The sequence below is a fragment of the Kogia breviceps genome, chromosome 14, assembly GCF_026419965.1.
Source record: "Kogia breviceps isolate mKogBre1 chromosome 14, mKogBre1 haplotype 1, whole genome shotgun sequence".
Taxonomy (NCBI): Eukaryota; Metazoa; Chordata; class Mammalia; order Artiodactyla; family Physeteridae; genus Kogia; species Kogia breviceps.
In genome coordinates, this window is record NC_081323.1 from 11,199,826 (window position 1) to 11,217,706 (window position 17,881).

At 46.1% G+C, this 17,881-nt stretch overlaps 1 protein-coding gene across 4 annotated transcripts in view; it reads left to right on the forward strand.

Moving 5' to 3' along the window:
* The first annotated feature begins 4,551 nt into the window (after positions 1-4,551).
* UBE2V1 (ubiquitin conjugating enzyme E2 V1) overlaps positions 4,552-17,881 on the forward strand; it is a 33,161-nt gene continuing 19,831 nt past the window's right edge. The window contains exons 1-2 of one of the 4 annotated variants that reach the window (XM_059036092.2): positions 4,552-4,657; positions 6,613-6,789. In XM_059036092.2, the coding sequence (XP_058892075.2) occupies positions 4,567-4,657; positions 6,613-6,789 (268 nt within the window). In that variant the 5' untranslated portion in view covers positions 4,552-4,566. The other 3 variants (XM_059036089.2, XM_067012596.1, XM_067012597.1) reach the window with 3 other exon arrangements.

Genomic DNA, 17,881 nt, shown 5'->3' on the forward strand with positions numbered 1-17,881 from the left:
AGGGAGGGAGGTGAGGCAGGTGGCCAGTGAGAAACGTGTCTCCTCTGAGAAAGCAGCAACACATCAGGATGAGAAATAGCAGCTAACACAGGACTGGGATGCCCTGGAGACCTCAGGCCCCAGAGGGCAGCTGCTACTCATATCAGTTGATTAAAGAGGAGCCAGAAAATCCAGATTTTTAAAATGCTGGCTCCATTCTTTAAACATACTGTGGGCAAAATAGAACAGGTACATAGGCCAATTTCTGCCCATAATTTCCCAGCTGGTGCAGGGACGGCCTGATTTTAGGTGGATTTGTGCTGCTATCTGGTGGCGGAGTGGGGCAGGTGGCAGTACCATGGGTTTCCAGCTCCACTGGGAAATGTCATGCATCTACCCCCCCCCCCCATGCTGCCTTGTCCTTAGAGGGGGTCTGGGCAGGGCACCTGCTCCCAACATTAACCCCACCCCCTTTTGATAAATCTAAAAATTTCAAGCTAACCTTTTAAACATGATTTTCTTTTTTTTTTTTTTTTTTTTTTTTTTTTTTTTTTTTTTTTTTTGCGGTACGCGGGCCTCTCACTGTTGTGGCCTCTCCCGTTGCGGAGCACAGGCTCCGGACGCGCAGGCCTAGCGGCCATGGCTCACGGGCTTAGTTGCTCCGCGGCATGTGGGATCTTCCCGGACCAGGGCACGAACCCGTGTCTCCTGCATCGGCAGGCGGATTCTCAACCACTGCGCCACCAGGGAAGCCCTAAACATGATTTTCTAATAGGTAATGCATGCGTAAAGTAAGGAATAATCAACAAAACGGGTCAGCTGACTGGCCAGTAGACCAGCTCTGGCCCACCTGTTTTTCTACTGTCCCCATTAGCATTTTCTTTTTAATAGTGGGGGGAATAAAGAATATTTCCTAACACGACATTCAAATTCAGTGTCAATCGTAAAGTTTTACTGACACACAGCCATTCATTTGCATATTGTCTATGGCTGCTTTTTCAATACAGCCGCAGAGTCAAGAGACCAAACGACCCACAAAACCTAAAATATTTACTATCTGGCCCTTTACAGAAAAAAATTTACCAACTCCAGGTCTAGAGTGCTCCCCATTCATGTTCCCCCAAGCCCTCATTTCTCTTCCCTAGAGCCCATCATTTTGATAAGACCCTTGCAAGTCGCTTACATAGGCACAGAGGCACGTCTGTCCCCCTCTTTTCACACAATAGGTAGAATATTATATACCCAGTTCTGCACCTTGCCTTTTCTCATTTAATATGTTTTGGGGACAGTATTATATCAATGCTTCCTTATTCCTTTATACAGCTGCATAACATTCCAACTTCAGGATGGACCTTTACTTTTGTAATTCATCGCTCATTGAATTTTGAGATAATTTTCATTTTGGAGTAATACAAACTGCTGTTGTGTGCATCAGAGACCTTAAGTCTTTGCTCATAAGGGCCAGTAGATGTGAGGGGTCAATTCCTGGGGATCGAATTGCTGGGTCAGGGATGTCTGTGTGCTGCATTTTGATAGCTCATGCCAAAATTGCCTTCCACCAAGGCCATGCCCATTTAAACTCTCAGAACTTTTGAGAGTGCCAGTTGCCTTACACCCTTGCCAACACAGAGTGTTATCGAGTGTTTTGTTCTTTGCCAATCTGATAGGTGGTTTTAATTTGCATTTCTCTTACTGTATTTCATTGAATCTAAGATATCATTGATTGTACCATCCATCCTGATTTCAGAGATGTTTGAATATAAAAATTTGCATCTTAGAATCACTGAAATACAATATGTTGAGTGAGATTGGTATCTTACCACATTTCCTTTCTCTGTACATGTTCTTTTCCGATTTTGAGGGGGAGGCAGGACAGTAATGGTTAAGAACTCAGGGTTCAAATCCCAGCTCTGCCACTTACAAGCACGTGACTTTGGGCAAGTTACTTAATCTTTCTGTGTCTCAGTTTCCTCATCCGTGAGATGGGAACCTAACTTATAGGGCATTGTAAAGATTAAACGAATTAATATATGCAAAACACTATGTTCCTGGAACATACTAAATGCTCCATACATGTTTGCTATGACTATCATCTTTCCTTTGGGATCTCTTTTTCTCAATGAGTTGCAAGGGCTCTTTATAAATTAAGGAAACATCCTTTTGGTTGTCCCCCCATCCCAGACCCCTGGTTTTTATTCCTTTTTCCTTGACCACAAAAGTAACAGATGATACAAAATTCAGACATTATAGAAATAAATTGTATAGGAAGAAGCCAATGGAAATGACCCAGATGTCCATCAATATAGGAATAAATGAATTGTACCATTACCCCCTACCTACCCACTCCTATCCCTTTTTGGTTGTGTATTTTAGCAACTACATCAAACATTAAATATCTTAATGCTACACTTCAGACACACCCCAGGGAGGCATAACTCCATGTATGTGCCATGAAATGCCACGAGCAAATGTGTCGCACATCCCATCCACCACAGACCCCTCCCCAGGGATCCTCTGTCTTCTGGGTGCCCATGACCCTTCCCGTCAACAGTTTCTCAGCTTTACTTTCTGTAGTTTGTATTGTAAAAACTATAGCATGAATTTGGGGTTTTTTCTTAACTATGAATTGGAAATATAAACATAAAACTTTATATAATGTTATCCACAACCTCGCTACTCAAAGTGTGGTCTGTGCCTCAGCGTCGGCATCCCCTAGGAGGCTGTGGGAAATGCAGGATCTCAAGCACCCCTCACCCCTACAGAATCAGAATCTGCATTTAAACAAGACTGCTAGTGATTTACCTGCACATTAGAGTTTGAGAAGTATTGCTCTAAAAAATGATATTGTAGGTCTTGTAAAGTATATTGCATTTTTTACATTTTCAGTATACTTTTTCAAGCTACTCATGCCTGTCACAGCTCAGAGATTCCAGAACTCCCCAGATGTTTTCCCGCCTTGTTGAGAACAGTGTTCTTGAGTGAATGCTGTGGAACAGTCCAAGTCCATATATCTCCTAACTGGAACACTGTGCCAGCTTCCTTGGCTATAGATAACAAATTAACTTTTAAGAGCAGTTTAAGCAGTAATGACATTTATTATCACGTCTTAAGAAGCTTATAGGTGGGCAGCCCTGGGATTTGTTCAGCTGCTCAACTACATCATCCAGGTCCTATCTAGCTCTTGCCATCTTTCTGTGCTGCCATCTTTGGTGTGTTGGCTTTTCAGCCTCAGGCTTGTGCCTCATGGTATCTATATGATTGCCACAGCTCCAACCATCATAACCTCATATATAGGAAGGAGGAAAGGGGACAAAAAAGGCTTTCTCCCCAGCTATTTTCAGAAGAGGGAAACTTTCCAAACACCTCCCCCCCACAACTCCACTGGCCAGAAAGAACTAGATCACAGGCACACCCCTGGACCAACCATTGGCAAAAGGAAATGGCAGTGCCTGTGATTGGCTTGGATTCACACCTGGACGTTCGGCCTCCTAAGCAAAATCAGGCTTCTGTGAGCACGGAAGGTCATGACCGGACTGGCAGTCAACAGTGTCCGACACACCTCCTCTCTGGACCCCTCACCTCCAGTCTTGCTGCCACCCAATTCAATTTCCTTGAGGCAGCCAGGCTGCACTTTGTGAAAATGCAAACCCGCCTACGTTTTGCTTAAAACTTTCCAGGCTTCAGCTCCCTCACCACACAGGAAACATCAAGTGCCCCAGAGTTAAAAGAACTGGATTCCAAACCTGAATTTACTCCTTTCTTGTGTGACCCTAGGAAGGCCATCTTACTCCACCGAGTCTCAGTTTCCACATCTGACAAATGTGGAGATAACAACAGCTACTTTGCAAGGGTCATTGAGGAAATAATAATAATATTGTAGTAATAACGGCAGCAGCTAATACTTATATAGCACTCGCTCTGTGTCAAGCCGTTTTCTAAATTCTTTATTTCTATTAGCCATTTTAATCTTCCCACAAAACGGATAAAACAGGACTCACATCCGCGACAGCTGAAGCTACCAGTTCAAGCGCAGAGAGGGAATGGGGCGCAGGGGCCGGTGGAATCCCGCTCGGGACTGGTGGTGACCACCGGGGAGAGGGCGGAGCCTCTCCGAGAGCGCTTTAGTACCGGGAGGACTACAACTCCCAGCAGGCTCCGCGACCCCGCTGGACTATAATTACCAGCATGCCTCGGGCTGCCGTGCTTAATCTAGTCCTCCTGCGAGGCGCTCTGTGTAGAAATTCGTTTTATCGTCAATTTGCTTGACAGAAATTCCCCACGGGAACCACGGAATCTACGCGAGTAAACATTTATGAGCATCATGGATAAGAGGGTTGTTGTGTTTTAATCGTCACTTCTCCACCTGTTATCTCTGAGTCTGTTTTCTCACCTCTAAATTGGGGATATCCCTAGGAGCTGTGGCACTGAGTTGTGAGGATTAAAAGGCGGATATGACAGCTTGGTAAATGTCAGCTCTTCTAGTGTCCCCTTCTCTCTCGGTGCCAAAGCGTTTATCGACGCATTTTATCCCCACAGCAACCCTATGAGGTTGATAACCGTCATTCCCCGTTTCAGAAGGGGAAATTGATGCCAGGAGAGGTTCAAGTCCCTTGCCTCAAGTCACACATCAAAGTGAGTGGTGAAGGAGGACTCGAACCCAGAAAATTTCACGCCAGAGGTGAGTCCACCTTAGAAGCCCAAATGCTTCCCACTTGCTATATGACTTTTTACAGTGACCCGAAGTCCAGGGCAAATATCTTCTGTGTTCTTCAAGGTAAACTCGAATCACGTGATACACGGAATAATGTGAAGATGATTGCATGTGGCCAGTGCTGGGAAGAAGACGCACGTGGCACTTGGAGCGTCAGTTATGGCTGAATTTGACCTGGTGGGAGAAATCAAGGAAAGTTTCCCTGAGCGGACAATGACTGGGAACAGCACAGGCAATGGCCGTGAGGAGGGAGAGGACATGTGTTCCAGAGGCCTTGAAAAGGGCCAGTGTAACTAGAGAGGTACAGCAAGTCTCAGAGGTGCAGGCAGTGCCAGGGAAGGGGGAAAGTGAGGCACCCAGGGTGCAGATTTTAGGGAGGCACGCATTTGAAGGGTGGTGCAAGTACAGAGCCTGGATCGGAGAATGAAAGCCTCCTTAAATTTGGCGCCCCTAGACCCCTCACTGGCCCCATCCTAGTCCTGGCCTAGGTGCAGGGCATTGTGGGTAGGGTGGCTAACCATCCTGGTTTGCCCTGGAGATTCCTGGTTGTTGTCCCAGCAAGGCCATACTAGGCCCCCTTTCAATCTGCTGATTGTTATTGTTGGATGATAATTCTGTGGTCACTCAATTTGTAGAGTCTGTATTTTATCCCATGGGAATGGGGAGCTACTGAAAGGTTTAGGTGAATGGAACATGGGGGCAAGAATGGAGGCTGCTGGGATCATCCAAGTGGAAGACAAGTGGATGGAGTAGAGAGATGCTTAGGAGGCATTCTGTCAGAACAAGGTGATGAATTGGATGCACTGGGTGAAGGCTTCCAGCTTCCTTGTTCCTCTGTACTGAAAGTCCTGGTCCTTTCTCAGCCAGTGTTTAGCTGTGTTTGTTTAGTGATTGCCTTGAGGCAATCCTTTCACCTCTCTCAGCCTGTTTCCATATCCATATAAGAGCGTCTCAGACCATATGTCATAGAGGAATCACTTCTTGGATTTAACATTTGCAAGTATATGTTTCCGGGGCCTTTGCACATGCCATTCCCTCTACCTCCTTCTCATCATTCAGGTCACTGTTGAAATGTGACTTCCATAGGAGGCCCTCCCTGACCACTTCTTCTCTGGTTTACTCTCTATCCTATTATAGTTATGTTTTTCCCTGTTTATTTGCTTCCTGTCTCCGACTAAAATCTAAGCCCATGAGAGCAGGAGCTTGCTTCTTCAGGTATGTATATCCATCCCCAGCACCTATGACAGCGTCTGGCACATAGTAGATGCTTAGTAAATATTTGTTCGATGGAATGAATGGATTGAGTGAAAGAGTGAACAAATGAATGAATGGGTGAATGCTTTCCCTGCCACCTTAATGCCCCAAATTATTTAGCTGCCCTTCTACAAGCCCCTTCTGGCCTGGGAGCATCTGTCTTGGAAGCAAGACATCTGGCCTGGGTTCAAATTCTGACTCAGTCATTTAACAGCTGACTTTAGATAAATGGCTTAATCCCTCACGCCTTCATTTTTCACTTTAACTCCGACCTGGTAGAGATGTTGTTGTGAGGATCCAACTAGATAGGAAAATGCCCCAGGCAAAAATAGGTGCTTTAAAAAAATAAACTTGCATCTATTTATTTATTTATATTTATTGAAGTATAGTTGACTTCCGATATTGTGTTAGTTTCAGGTGTACAGCATAGTGATTCAGGTTTTTGGTTTTTGGTGGGGTTTTTTTGCAGATTATATTCCATTATAGGTTGTGACAATAGGCGCTTTTTAAAAGCTTTCTTTTCTTTTTCTTTCACAGTCACACCCTTCCAAGTTTGATCACCGTTGCCCTCCCCACCAAGTACCTCAATAGCTCCATCGCACCAGAGCCTGGAGGGCTTTGCAGGTTGCTGGGCCCTCACGCACGCAAACATTTTCTCTCTCTAAAAGGGCTGGAAAAAATACCTTCCCGGCAACGGGTCGCGCAGTCCGCGGAGCGGGCGTCAGCGGAGGCGTCTGCGTGTGCGCACACGCATGTGCAGAAGAGCTCGGAGAACGGGTGGGGGGTGAAGAAGGGGCCGGCCTTTGAGCGACAGCGACGCAAGATGGCAGCCACCACGGGCTCGGGTGAGCGGGGGCGCCGGACCCGGCCGGCCGAGGGGGCATGAGCTCGGGCCGGGGGCCAGGGACCCGCGAAGGCCCTTGCTGCGGGGCCAGGGCCTCTGCGATGCCTCTGTCCCCTGGGCCCCGTGGCGGCGACCCGGGCGGCCTGAGTGGGGAGGAGGAGCAGGCGGTGGCCGGAAGCACGGGCGGGGGCCTGAGGGGCCTGTGGGCGGCGCGGCGAGGCCCAGAGGCTCCCCCGGGCGGCGTGAGGGCCCTGCTGAGAAGAAGGGCCGGGTCCCGCGGCGCAGCGGAGCGGCCAGAGCGGGTGAGGCGCGAGCCCAGAGGCACTCCCGAGGAGACCGGGGCTGGCGGCTCTTTAGGGGAGATCGAGGGGTCCCCTAGAGAACGAGGAGGCGTCCCCAAATGGATGGAAGTCCTTTATTGGGGTGCTGGGTGTCTGGGTGGGGGAGGAGCCTTGGGATGTCCGTTTGGCGGGGACTTCGGAGAAGCCCCTCAGGATGGATGAGGGAAGAAAACAGCATTGTGAGGGGGGACTGAGAGGATCCCCCATTGGTAAAGGGCAGGGCTCCAGTGTTAGTTTGGGGGCTTGGGTTAGCTGAGGAAATCTGTATGTTGATTAGAAAGGGGGAGTCTTGGGGTGGCTGCTCTGCGGGGGGGATGAAGGGCATCTCCATAGGATACGTGAGAAGAGGAAAGGGATTTCTCAGATTCCAGAGGGATTTGGTTGGAGCAGCTGAAAGTGAAATGACCCCATCGTTGCCAGGCCCCTAGCTCCGAGTAGGGCGGTTAGTGGAAGCTTGCGATATTGGGTGAAGAACAGATGAGTTGGGAGCCCCATGCAGTGGGTGAGAGTGGGAAAAGGTCAGGTTTCAGAGATGTTCTTTTTAGAGAAGAAAAATCTCCTTTGTTGGGTGAGGGAAACATACCCTAGGAGTGTGTGTTTTATGGAGACTGTCTCTCTCCCATTCTTTGGGGTGTTGGTAACATATGGGAGTTCAGCTCAGAAGTTCCCCAGTGGCCGGATGGGTTATGGGGAGAGGAACAAATAAAATGGGAAGTCTTGGGGTGACTGGAGAAGAAAGCTGAGGTGCAAGAGGGAAGGAGGGGGCTACACTGTGGGCCAGCGGGAGTCCTTCCAGGCCCTGGTAGGTAAAGGGAAGGAGCATTGACTTTGAGACTGGATTCACTGCTGTGCGTTCCTAAGATGCACCAGAGGATCACATCCTGAAGGATCTGTTTCAGAGCTAACACTCACAGCTGGGCATCAGGGGATGGACTCACAAGGCCTTCTGGAAGAGGCAGGGTGATGACTGTCTGGGGAGGGCCCCGCAGAGGGGCTGATGAGGCAGGAGAGGCAGATTCTGGAAGTGCAGAATTTGGGAGTAACAGAGTGTCCCCCTTTTTGGTGAGGAGGGTGTGTCCCCTGAGGTGCCTGGCAGTGAAATTGGCCAGTGAAGTCCTCCCAGATGAGGTGACAGTGGTTGACGTCTGATGGAAGAAAGGAACAGGACCACCTGCCTGGGTACTGAAATCCTCCAGCTGTTTAAGGCCGCAGCAGCGCTGTTAGGAGAAGGTTGGTGACCCAAAGCGAGCAGGGTGAGGGGAGTCTGTCTTTCCAGGATGTTAGCCCTCTAGTATCCCAAGGAGCCATCTTTGTCTGATTGTTAGGGTGGGAATAGAAGGAATTGGAAGTAGGGGATCTGACTGAAGTCACCTACCCCAAGCTGCCTTTTACACTTAAAGCAGTGGGGTCTTCCTGGAGGATGAGGAAACCACACATCTTTTTCCTAGGTTTGGTTTCAGTTGGAACGGTGCTGAGTCAGTTTATTTACCAAGAGACTGCCACAGACATTCTCAGAAGAGAGAGGCTGAGTCAGGCCAGACTGCTGTGGGAAACGGCTCACTAGAATAACACCCCTGCCAGGTTGCTCTGAACTGGGGGTACACTGTGCCTGCAGCAGCCAGTGTTGTGGTGGCTTTGCAGCTCAGCCCCTTGGCAGTCACTTGAGATTGGCTACCTATAATCCGGTTTAACAGCTCCTTTATTCTAACTTCTTGCAGCCCTGCCAGATGAAGAGTGCTTCATAAATGCTGTGGTGGTCAGATAAACCATCGTCAGCTGCCGTCTAGCGGCATACAAGAGCACTTGGCACGGTTTAGATAACATGGAAGAGGTTTTGAGCTGCATTAAAATGGGCTTCCCAGAACTCCTTTGTCTATTTGTTCAGCAGGTATTTATTAAGAATTTGCTGTGTCCCATTGTGAATAGTGAACAAGATGGACATAGGCCCTGTCCTTGAGGAGCTTCTGTTCAAGTCAGGGAGAAGCCCATTAAAGGAGTACATAAGATTTCAGATAACAGTAAACACTATGAAGGAAATTGTGTGATGTCGTATCTGGAGAGGTGGTCAGGGAAGGCTTCTCCAAGAGGGGGTATTTGAACTGAGACAGATGATGGAAGGAGCCAACAGTGTGTGTCACAGGCAGGGGACAGGGAGACTGAGTGGAAAGACCCTGTGGCAGGACTGAGCTTGGCATGTTGAAAGAACAAGCTAAAGGCCTCCGTGTGCAAGGGAGGCTTGTTAAAGAGATGAGTTGGAGAGAGATGAGTTTGGATTTTATTCAGTGTGGAAGAAAGCCATTGAACAAGTACCTGGTCTGAAGTAAACGTTCATAAATGTTTGTTGAATGAATGAATGAGAGTCTTAAAAAGAGAGGAATGACAAGATCTGACCAGTGCTCTCAGGCAGTGAGAGGAGAGGAGTGCAGAGTGCTAAGGGAGAGAGCAGAAGATCATATTTGGGTTAAACTAAAATGAGTGTACAGGCCTCTCTGCTTTCTAACCCTGAGAAGTCTTTCAGGTGTGGTCAGGGGCCCTGAGGCCTCCCTTAGACAGGTTTAGAACAAACCTCTTGATTAATCTGTGCCCCTGGTTGCCAGGAAACAGCTGTGAAGCCTTTGAGTTCCTGTAAGGGCTGAACTTATTTTTTTGTGGTCACTGCTTTCAACACTTGGTGACAACAGCTTCCCACCTCCTTTGCTTCTGCAGTGTGTGATTTCCTCATAGATCTTAGAGGGTGGAACTGTGGAAACCCACTGGAATCCTCAGGATGCTCGTGTTGTGACAGGTGACTTCCTCCTGCCTTGGCCAGGATTGCAGGGCCTCAAAGAGTAGCCCTTGGCTGCCAGATCTTTCCTCTCACCCAGCATCCCACAGGCTGCCCTGACAGTAAACCAGAAACGGAGTGCCATCAAAGTAAGCCCTTTACATTTTAAATTCGCATACGTTGGAGTGGCTGCATACGCTCACTCCTCTTATGAACATTTAACGAAATGGGCAGTGGAGGTTATGGGCAGTGGAGGTTACGTAGTCTTCCATTCCATTCAAGGGAATTGCCTACAAAGAGCTGGAGCTGGCAGATGAGAACCTGTAGTCTCTTAGCTGGTCTCGTTCCCGTGTGTCTCACTGTGTGAGCATCTTCTTGTGCCGGTTGTAGCTAAGTGCCTTTTGTACAACATGGGCCCTGCTTTCAAGAGAACTTCTTCATGTTGTACTCAGCTGAAGAAACAGCAGTCTGCTCTAGTGATGGAGGGGAAACGCTTTGTTGGGCCACTACAATCTATTGTTCCACTTACGGATTGCCAGGGTCAATTTGATGATCATGATTTTCCCTTTCACAATAACTTTAAAACCACCCTCTTCCCCCCACCATATTGTCTTCCTCCCTCCCTCTCTCTCACCTGAAGTGTAGCTCTACAGTAGTTTGATAAATGTAGAATAGAAAATGTAAAGTCAGGAATCCTTTCTCTATTTTTTTTTAAAGAGTAGACACCTTTATTTATTTATTTTTGGCTGCGTTGGGTCTTTGTTGCTGCTCACGGGCTTTCTCTAGTTGCAGTGCGTGGGCTTCTCGTTGCAGTGGCTTCTCTTGTTGCAGAGCACAGGCTCTAGGCTCACGGGCTTCAGTAGTTGCAGCATGCGGGTTCAGTAGTTGCAGCTCATGGGCTCTAGAGCGCAGGCTCAGTAGTTGTGGCTCAGGGGCTTAGTTACTCCGCAGCATTTGGGAACTTCCTGGACCAGGGCTCGAACCCGTGTCCGCTGCATTGGCAGGCAGATTCTTAACCACTGCGCCACCAGGGAAGTCCCAGGAATCCTCTCTTTAATTCTGAAAGGCCCCAGGGAAGTATAGAGCAGCACATTTGGTGAAGTAGAGGTGTTAACACTGTTACTTTTATATTATGTATAGTGGTTTAGAGGTTTCCTAGTACCTCGACTTAACCTGCTATGTCATCTCATCCAACTGTCCACAACCTAGTGAGCTCACCAGGGGAAGTATTGGCCTGCCCTCCAATATTCCTGAGGGAGATTGGTGGCTGGCTGAGGAGTGATGACACTCAGATTAGAGCCCAGGGGGTTTTGACTCCACTTCCTTCCCCAACCTGCTCCAGTGCCTTAGGAAGGAAATGGAAAGGCATGGATTCAGGCATGTGCTCTTCCTCAGTCTTGGCGTGTTTCATCTTGATGAGAGAACAGGCTTTAATGAGAAGCGTCTGCCACCTGTAGCAGGAGCTCTTTTTATAGCATCCCTGGCCACATTTTACCCGTTCTGGGTAATGTGCTGTCTAATGAGAGTGAAGGCCACTTCTTGCTCTTGCTTATACTTTACATCAATAACTCAACACTCGTTGGGCTTAGGTCCCCCTCATGTCATGTACAAAGTCAGTCCTTGTCTTCATTGACATGCAAGCCCTTCAGACTTCTTTTTAAGCTGCACGTCTAAGGCTAACTATGGGTAGACACTGTATTAAATACATCATCTCGTTTCTGACAGCAACGCTTTGAAGCAGGTATCTATTGTGAAGGTGAGGAAACTGAGGCCCAGAGAGGAGAAATGACTTGCCTGAAGCTCAGAGCCAGTGACTTGCAAACCAGGGTACAGAACTGGGACAGCTCTGCTCCAGGACATATGCCCTTGGCCATATTACCATTTTTCCAGCCCCTGTTGCCTGTTCTCCAGCTAGGCATCTCAAGTTCCTTCAGCCATTGGCAGGTCTGTTGACATTCCTACCTTGGCGGATTAGTTCTTTCATGGGTGGATAGTAATGACACCAAGTATGATTCTTTCTTCATTGTCACGTTCACCCAGTACAAGTTCAGTAGGTGTAACCCCAAAATAGATGCCAAATCCTCCTTCTCTCCATCGGCATTATTGTCGTTCTTGTCCTACCAGTACCACCTTTCTCTTGCCTAAAAGACTGCAAAAGCCTCCTGCTTCCAGTCTTGCCCGTTTCTAATCCATTCTCTATAGAGGAGGCAGACTGGTTTTTTACAGAGAAGAAAACAGAAACTGCTACTCTCTGCAGAAGGCCCTTCCTGCTGCACTTAGAATAAAATCCATCTCTTTAACATGGCCCACAAGGGCTTCCGTGGTCTTGGCCTTGCCTGCCCCTGAGCTCACGTGATGTGCACACCTATACTCTTGCTCTTCCCCTTTTAGGAATGCTCTGCCTGCCTGTGACTGCCTGCTTCTCCTTCTTCAGGTCTCAGCTCTCCAGAACGTCCATCCCTGCCTACCCCTTTCAATATAGTCTTCTCACTCATTATCACATCTCTGTTCTGTTCTAAAGTGCTTAACCTTATCTGAAGGTTTCTTGTTTGTTTTTCCACATTTTCTGCGCCTTTCCAGTAGGGCAGGATTATGTCTTGTTCTCTGCTGTGTCCCTAGCACCCACATGGTCCCTGACATAGAGTAGGTGCTCAATAAATATTGAATGTTGCAGTGAATTAATCCAGGGTCTCATCTTGCTGTAGCCAAATATATAAATTTGACATATTTGGAGAAACATTATATCTGATAAGGCAGAAGCAAAAGTGCCTGTTCAGCTTTTCAAAAAGGAAAGCTCTTGTCCTGATTAGTTTGCATTTATAGAGGGACTTTAGCATAGAAGTAACTCTTTCTCTCCTTCCTTGACTGTTCTGAGACACTTACCACACCTTATTCTTTGTCTCCACCCCTTTCAGAGAAAATTTGATCTTTGGCCTTGGTCACCCCAGCAGCAGAGAAACCCAGGGTCTTGCATCTTGTCACCAGCTCTTTGTTGTCACATTGTCTGGACTGTAAAGAATGATAGATTGCCGCTGTTTTCTTCCCCCAGATCAGTGATTCTCAAACTAGTATACATTAGCATCACCTGGGGGGCTTGTTGGATGGATTGCTGGCCTCCACCCTCAGTTTCAGATTCGATAGTTCTATGGTGTAATGTAGTGTAGTGTTCTGGTGTGTGGCCAGAGAATTTACATTTCTAGCCAGTTCCCAGGCGATGTGTAGGCTGCAGGTCCGGGGACCATACTTGGAGAATCATTGTTGTATAGAAGGAGAGAAGAAATATGCTCCTCTAGACAGGCCCTAACCAGGCACCCAGACTGCACTGCACTTGCCATTTGCTCAGAAACAAAAGTTACCTGCCCCTGACTTTTCAAGAACGTTTAATCCAGGTGCATCACCTTCCAGGCCTTCTTATTTTCAGAATGGTAGCAGCACCAGACTCCTAGCTCAGTTCAGTGTCTTCCCTGAATGGGCAACCAGACCAGTTTCAACTAGCAGCTTTCTTTCCAGGAGAAACCTGTGAGGCTCTGCCATTTTAAATCAAGACCCAGGCCAGGCCAGGGTTTTCCAAGATTGGCGTGCTGTAATAGCCGCTGCTTTGTGGCAATGCTTTTCCCAAAAAGATGTTTTAAAGGGCTTCAAAATCCTTTTTGTACCACAAATATTTTAATATGTTGCTGTGTTTCAAATTACTGCATTAAATGTTTTACTAGGACATGGTGTAAAACCCTATCAAATATTCATACTCTTTTAACCTGGTTGTCATATTTTCTTTGTAATATCCTGCAGCTGCTGACTTTGCAGTTTATATTTAGCCAGGAGAAAAACTGGCTGACTTTTGATACTGACACAAATCCAGGAAAAATCCTTCTGGAAAAAAGAATTCTGAAGTAACAGGAACAAATGTTTTCTTTTTAAAAATCTTGGGTTACTGCGTTATTTTAGCACCTTGGTAGAGTTATCTTAACATTTTCATAGTTAACCTTTCAATAGTTATAGTTTATTAAGATTAACAAGAGTCCATTTTTACATCCTCTATATTGCCTCCTGAAGCTGTTCCTTCAGCTGCCTTTTAGGTGTCAGATTAACACACATATTTTAGGAATCTTAAAATTTAGCTTGATTCAATGGATTAAAGTGCCATAGGAAGAAAATATGTTAGAGTATCACTGAGTGTTTCTGATCTGTTATGCTTCTGGTTTTTGACATATATGGATTTAATTTTTAATATATTCACTGAAGTCTTTTGTTTAACATATCATGATTTTGAGCTTATTCTCTCCGTTTGGGATGGAATGAAGTCCTCCCTGTGACTGATACACTCACAAGTTCTGCAGGAGCTCTGAACTCCACCAATATTTGGATTTATGTCCCTGGGGTAGCCCCTGAGGTTCTAGAACAAGGGTCATTTGGAGTTTAAATGCTCTTGCTTTGTAGAAAGTATTGATGTATTAACTTTGTATGCAGTTTCTAAATGGTTTGAAATATCAGTAACATGCTTTCATATATATTTTATGAAACAAAGTTCAATTTATAATGAAGAATCCTTGACTTGTGTGGTTTGGGGGAAAAAAACAGTTTTCCCTCATTAAAAAAAAGTCTTGATCACACTTCATTAAAAAATAAAACTACTTACCAAATTTTAATTATCTCAAAACAAAGAACCTGAGGTATCTCAGTTATATGGTATCAGTGTCCAGTATTTTGGCCACAGTAGACCATATGAGAGGTTACAGTAGGAAAGGAAGAGGTACTGCCTGTTCTTCAATCAGGAAACATTTATTGAGTACCATTACATGCCAGGTAGCATACCTGATTCTGGGGAGGTAGAATTGAATGAGTCACAACTCTAACTTGAGAAGCTCCAAGAGTGAGTCAGACAACAAAAAAAGAAAGAAAATGAAATTTAAAGAAAAAGAAAAGGTACAGCACAGACATTGTGTGAAGGTAAAGGCGCATGGGGCTGGGGGTAAGGGGGCTCTTAGAGGACCTACACAGACTGTCCAGCTCCGAGTTGAAGATTTGTGTTTCTTAAGATCATCATATTCAAAATTTAATGTATTATAACTTTTCTTGGACTACTTGAAATCCATACTAAGCCCCTTTGATAATCTTTATAGTATTAGACTCCCTTTTAATAGTGCTACGAATGTTTCCCTGCTATATTTCCAGAAATAAACCAGAGTTAGAATTTTGTGACGTTGAGCATTATTCATTCTGAAATAACATCGCTAGCTAACACCCGGCCACCCATTCATTCATTCGGCGAGCATTTGAGTACATGCTTTGGCAAAGCACTCTTTGACGTATTGGAAATTTAGCAGTGAACAAAACAGACGAAGTTTTATTCTCAGGGAGTGTATGGTCAGATGGGAGAGACAGACAGTAAACAACTAATGAAGTGGAAGAGAATACACTTAAAATGTCAAGTGGTAATGATGCTGTGAAGAAAAATAAAGCAAGATAAGGGAATGGGAAGTTGGAGCTTAGATGAAGAATAAGGGAGCCAGCCAGCCAGCCAGCCATTCCCAGCTCGGGGACAGAGAATTCTGGGGTGAGGGAACATCAAGTGCAAAAGCAAAGTCAGGTTGCCTATTCAGGAACTTCAAAAAGGATGGTATGGCTCAAGGAGGGTGAGGAGCAAGGGAAAGGGTGGTAGGAAATGATGTTGGAGAAACAGGTAGGGCTCTGTGGGGGAGATAAGGAGTTTGGATGCTAGTTGTAAGGGAAAGCCAGTGGAGGGCTTTGAGAAGGGGAGTGATGGGATCTAACTTAACAGTGGTTGCAGTGGGAATGGTGACGATGATTGTATTTGGGATATATTTGGAAATGGGTTAGATATGGGGTGCAAGAGAAAGATTTCTTATCATAACTACAAGATTTCTAGCCGTAGAAATCTGTTTGTGCTATATACGGAGATCGAAGAGTGCGTACTTTTTGTTTTTTGAGGAGTGCAAGGGAGTTTTGTTTGGAATGTTTTAAGTTGGAGAGGCCAATGAGGCATATAAACGGAGATGTGTAGAAGGCAGTTAGTTGGAAATATAAATTGGAGAGTTATTAAGCTTCCTTGGTCTGGGTAAAATCACTTGGGGAGTAGACAGGAAAGCAGCGGTCAGTAGGCTGTGCCCTGAGGCCTGGCAGCCAGTGTTTGGAGGTCAAGGAGGTGAGGCCATCAAGTAGTGAGGTAGGAAGAGAGCCTGAGGCTAAGGGAAGAGAGTTACGGGAGGGAGTTATGGGTGCTGCTGAGAGCTCCAGGAACTTGAGGTGGGGACTGAGAATTGACCACAGGATTTGGCTAGAGGGTGCTGCTTGGTGCCCCTGACAAGAGCAGTTTGGGTGAGTGACTAGCTAGAAAAGCCTGATTGGAGTAGGTGCAGGTAGAGTGAAGAATTGCAAACAAGGGGTCTAGACAGCCCTTTTGAGATTTTTTGCTAAAAATGAACAAAGAAATGAGATGGTAGCTAGAAGGGGATATGGGATCAAGTGAGGGGTTTTGTTTCTTATACTACGATGGATAGTACAGTGCCGATGAAGGTGATTCAATCCCTGTCCCAGGGGCTTCCCTGGTGGCGCAGTGATTGAGAATCCGCCTGCCGATGCAGGGGACACGGGTTCGTGCCCCGGTCCGGGAAGATCCCACATGCCGCAGAGCGGCTGGGCCCATGAGCCATGGCCACTGAGCCTGCGTGTCCGGAGCCTGTGCTCCGCAACGGGAGAGGCCACAACAGTGAGAGGCCCGCATACCACAAAAAAAAAAAAAAAAAAAAAAAAAAAATCCCTGTCCCAGGTATTACACAAAGTGCTTTTATAGGTTTTACCTCATTGGTTCTTCCTCACCACTTGTAGAGGCAAGGAGTATCGGGATCCCTGTTACACTGAAGGTCAAGGGTAACTTGGCATAGTCACCCAGCTAGATTGCTGGAAAGTTGCAGAGCATGGATTTGAGCCTAGGTTCCTGGTCTTAACCCTCTGCTGAGAGATTATAGAATTTTCTCTAAATTATATTCTGATTCTTATTTGTGGGAGGTAACTTCTCCATTCCTCTGACCAGCCTTTATAAAATAGAGTGGTCGGGACTTCCCTGGCGGTCCAGTGGTTAAGACTTCGCCTTCCAGTGCGGGGAGTGCGGGTTCGGTCCCCGGTCGGGGAGCTAAGATCCCACATGCCTTGCGGCCAAAAAAACCAAAACATAAAACAGAAGCAGTATAGTAACAAATTCAATAAAGACTTTTAAAATGGTCCACATCAAAATAATAATAATAAAAATAGAGTGGTCAACCAGGTATCCTTACATTTGTGATTCTACTTCCGTGGCATCTAAAGATTGTTTATGTGAGTATACACATACGGGGAAGCATGGGTTGACTTTGTGTTTATCTTTTATAAAATGGAGTGTGCATACCTTTTTATCCTTTGCTCAGTTTTTTTATTTTTCAACGAATATTTATCTAAAGACTACCATGTAAAGGCCAGTTGTTTTAATGGTTTTTTTTAATAAAAATGGGAACCATCACCACAGTCATGCAAATTAATATGTGCTGCCTTAAATCTCTTTAACATCCCACCTACCTCAGCTTATAAGAAGTTCGATAACTTGTTCCGTTGTCACAAGTATTTGCTCTAAGCAAATGCTTCTGGCTTTGTATCCTGAGATGTTAGTAGTAACACATCCCTAACCTGGCCTCTAATCCTTCAGCCCATCCTGAACATTACCTGGGAGATTTGCCTTATCTCTTGCCCTGCTCAGAGCCTTTTGCAGCTCCCCACTAATTACCCTCAGGATAAAGTCCTCTTAGAAACACGGCCCCACCTCTTTAGCTTTCATCACATTCAGAGGGGTCTATGACCCCCTCAAAGATTAAGAAACGTTGCCCTATGATTATATTTCTCTCATACGTTTTAATACTGTTTTGTTTTATTGAACTTTGTATGTGTATCTTGTTTCCATAGTGAGACTTTATACTCTGATTGCAAAGCTCCTGTTTTTC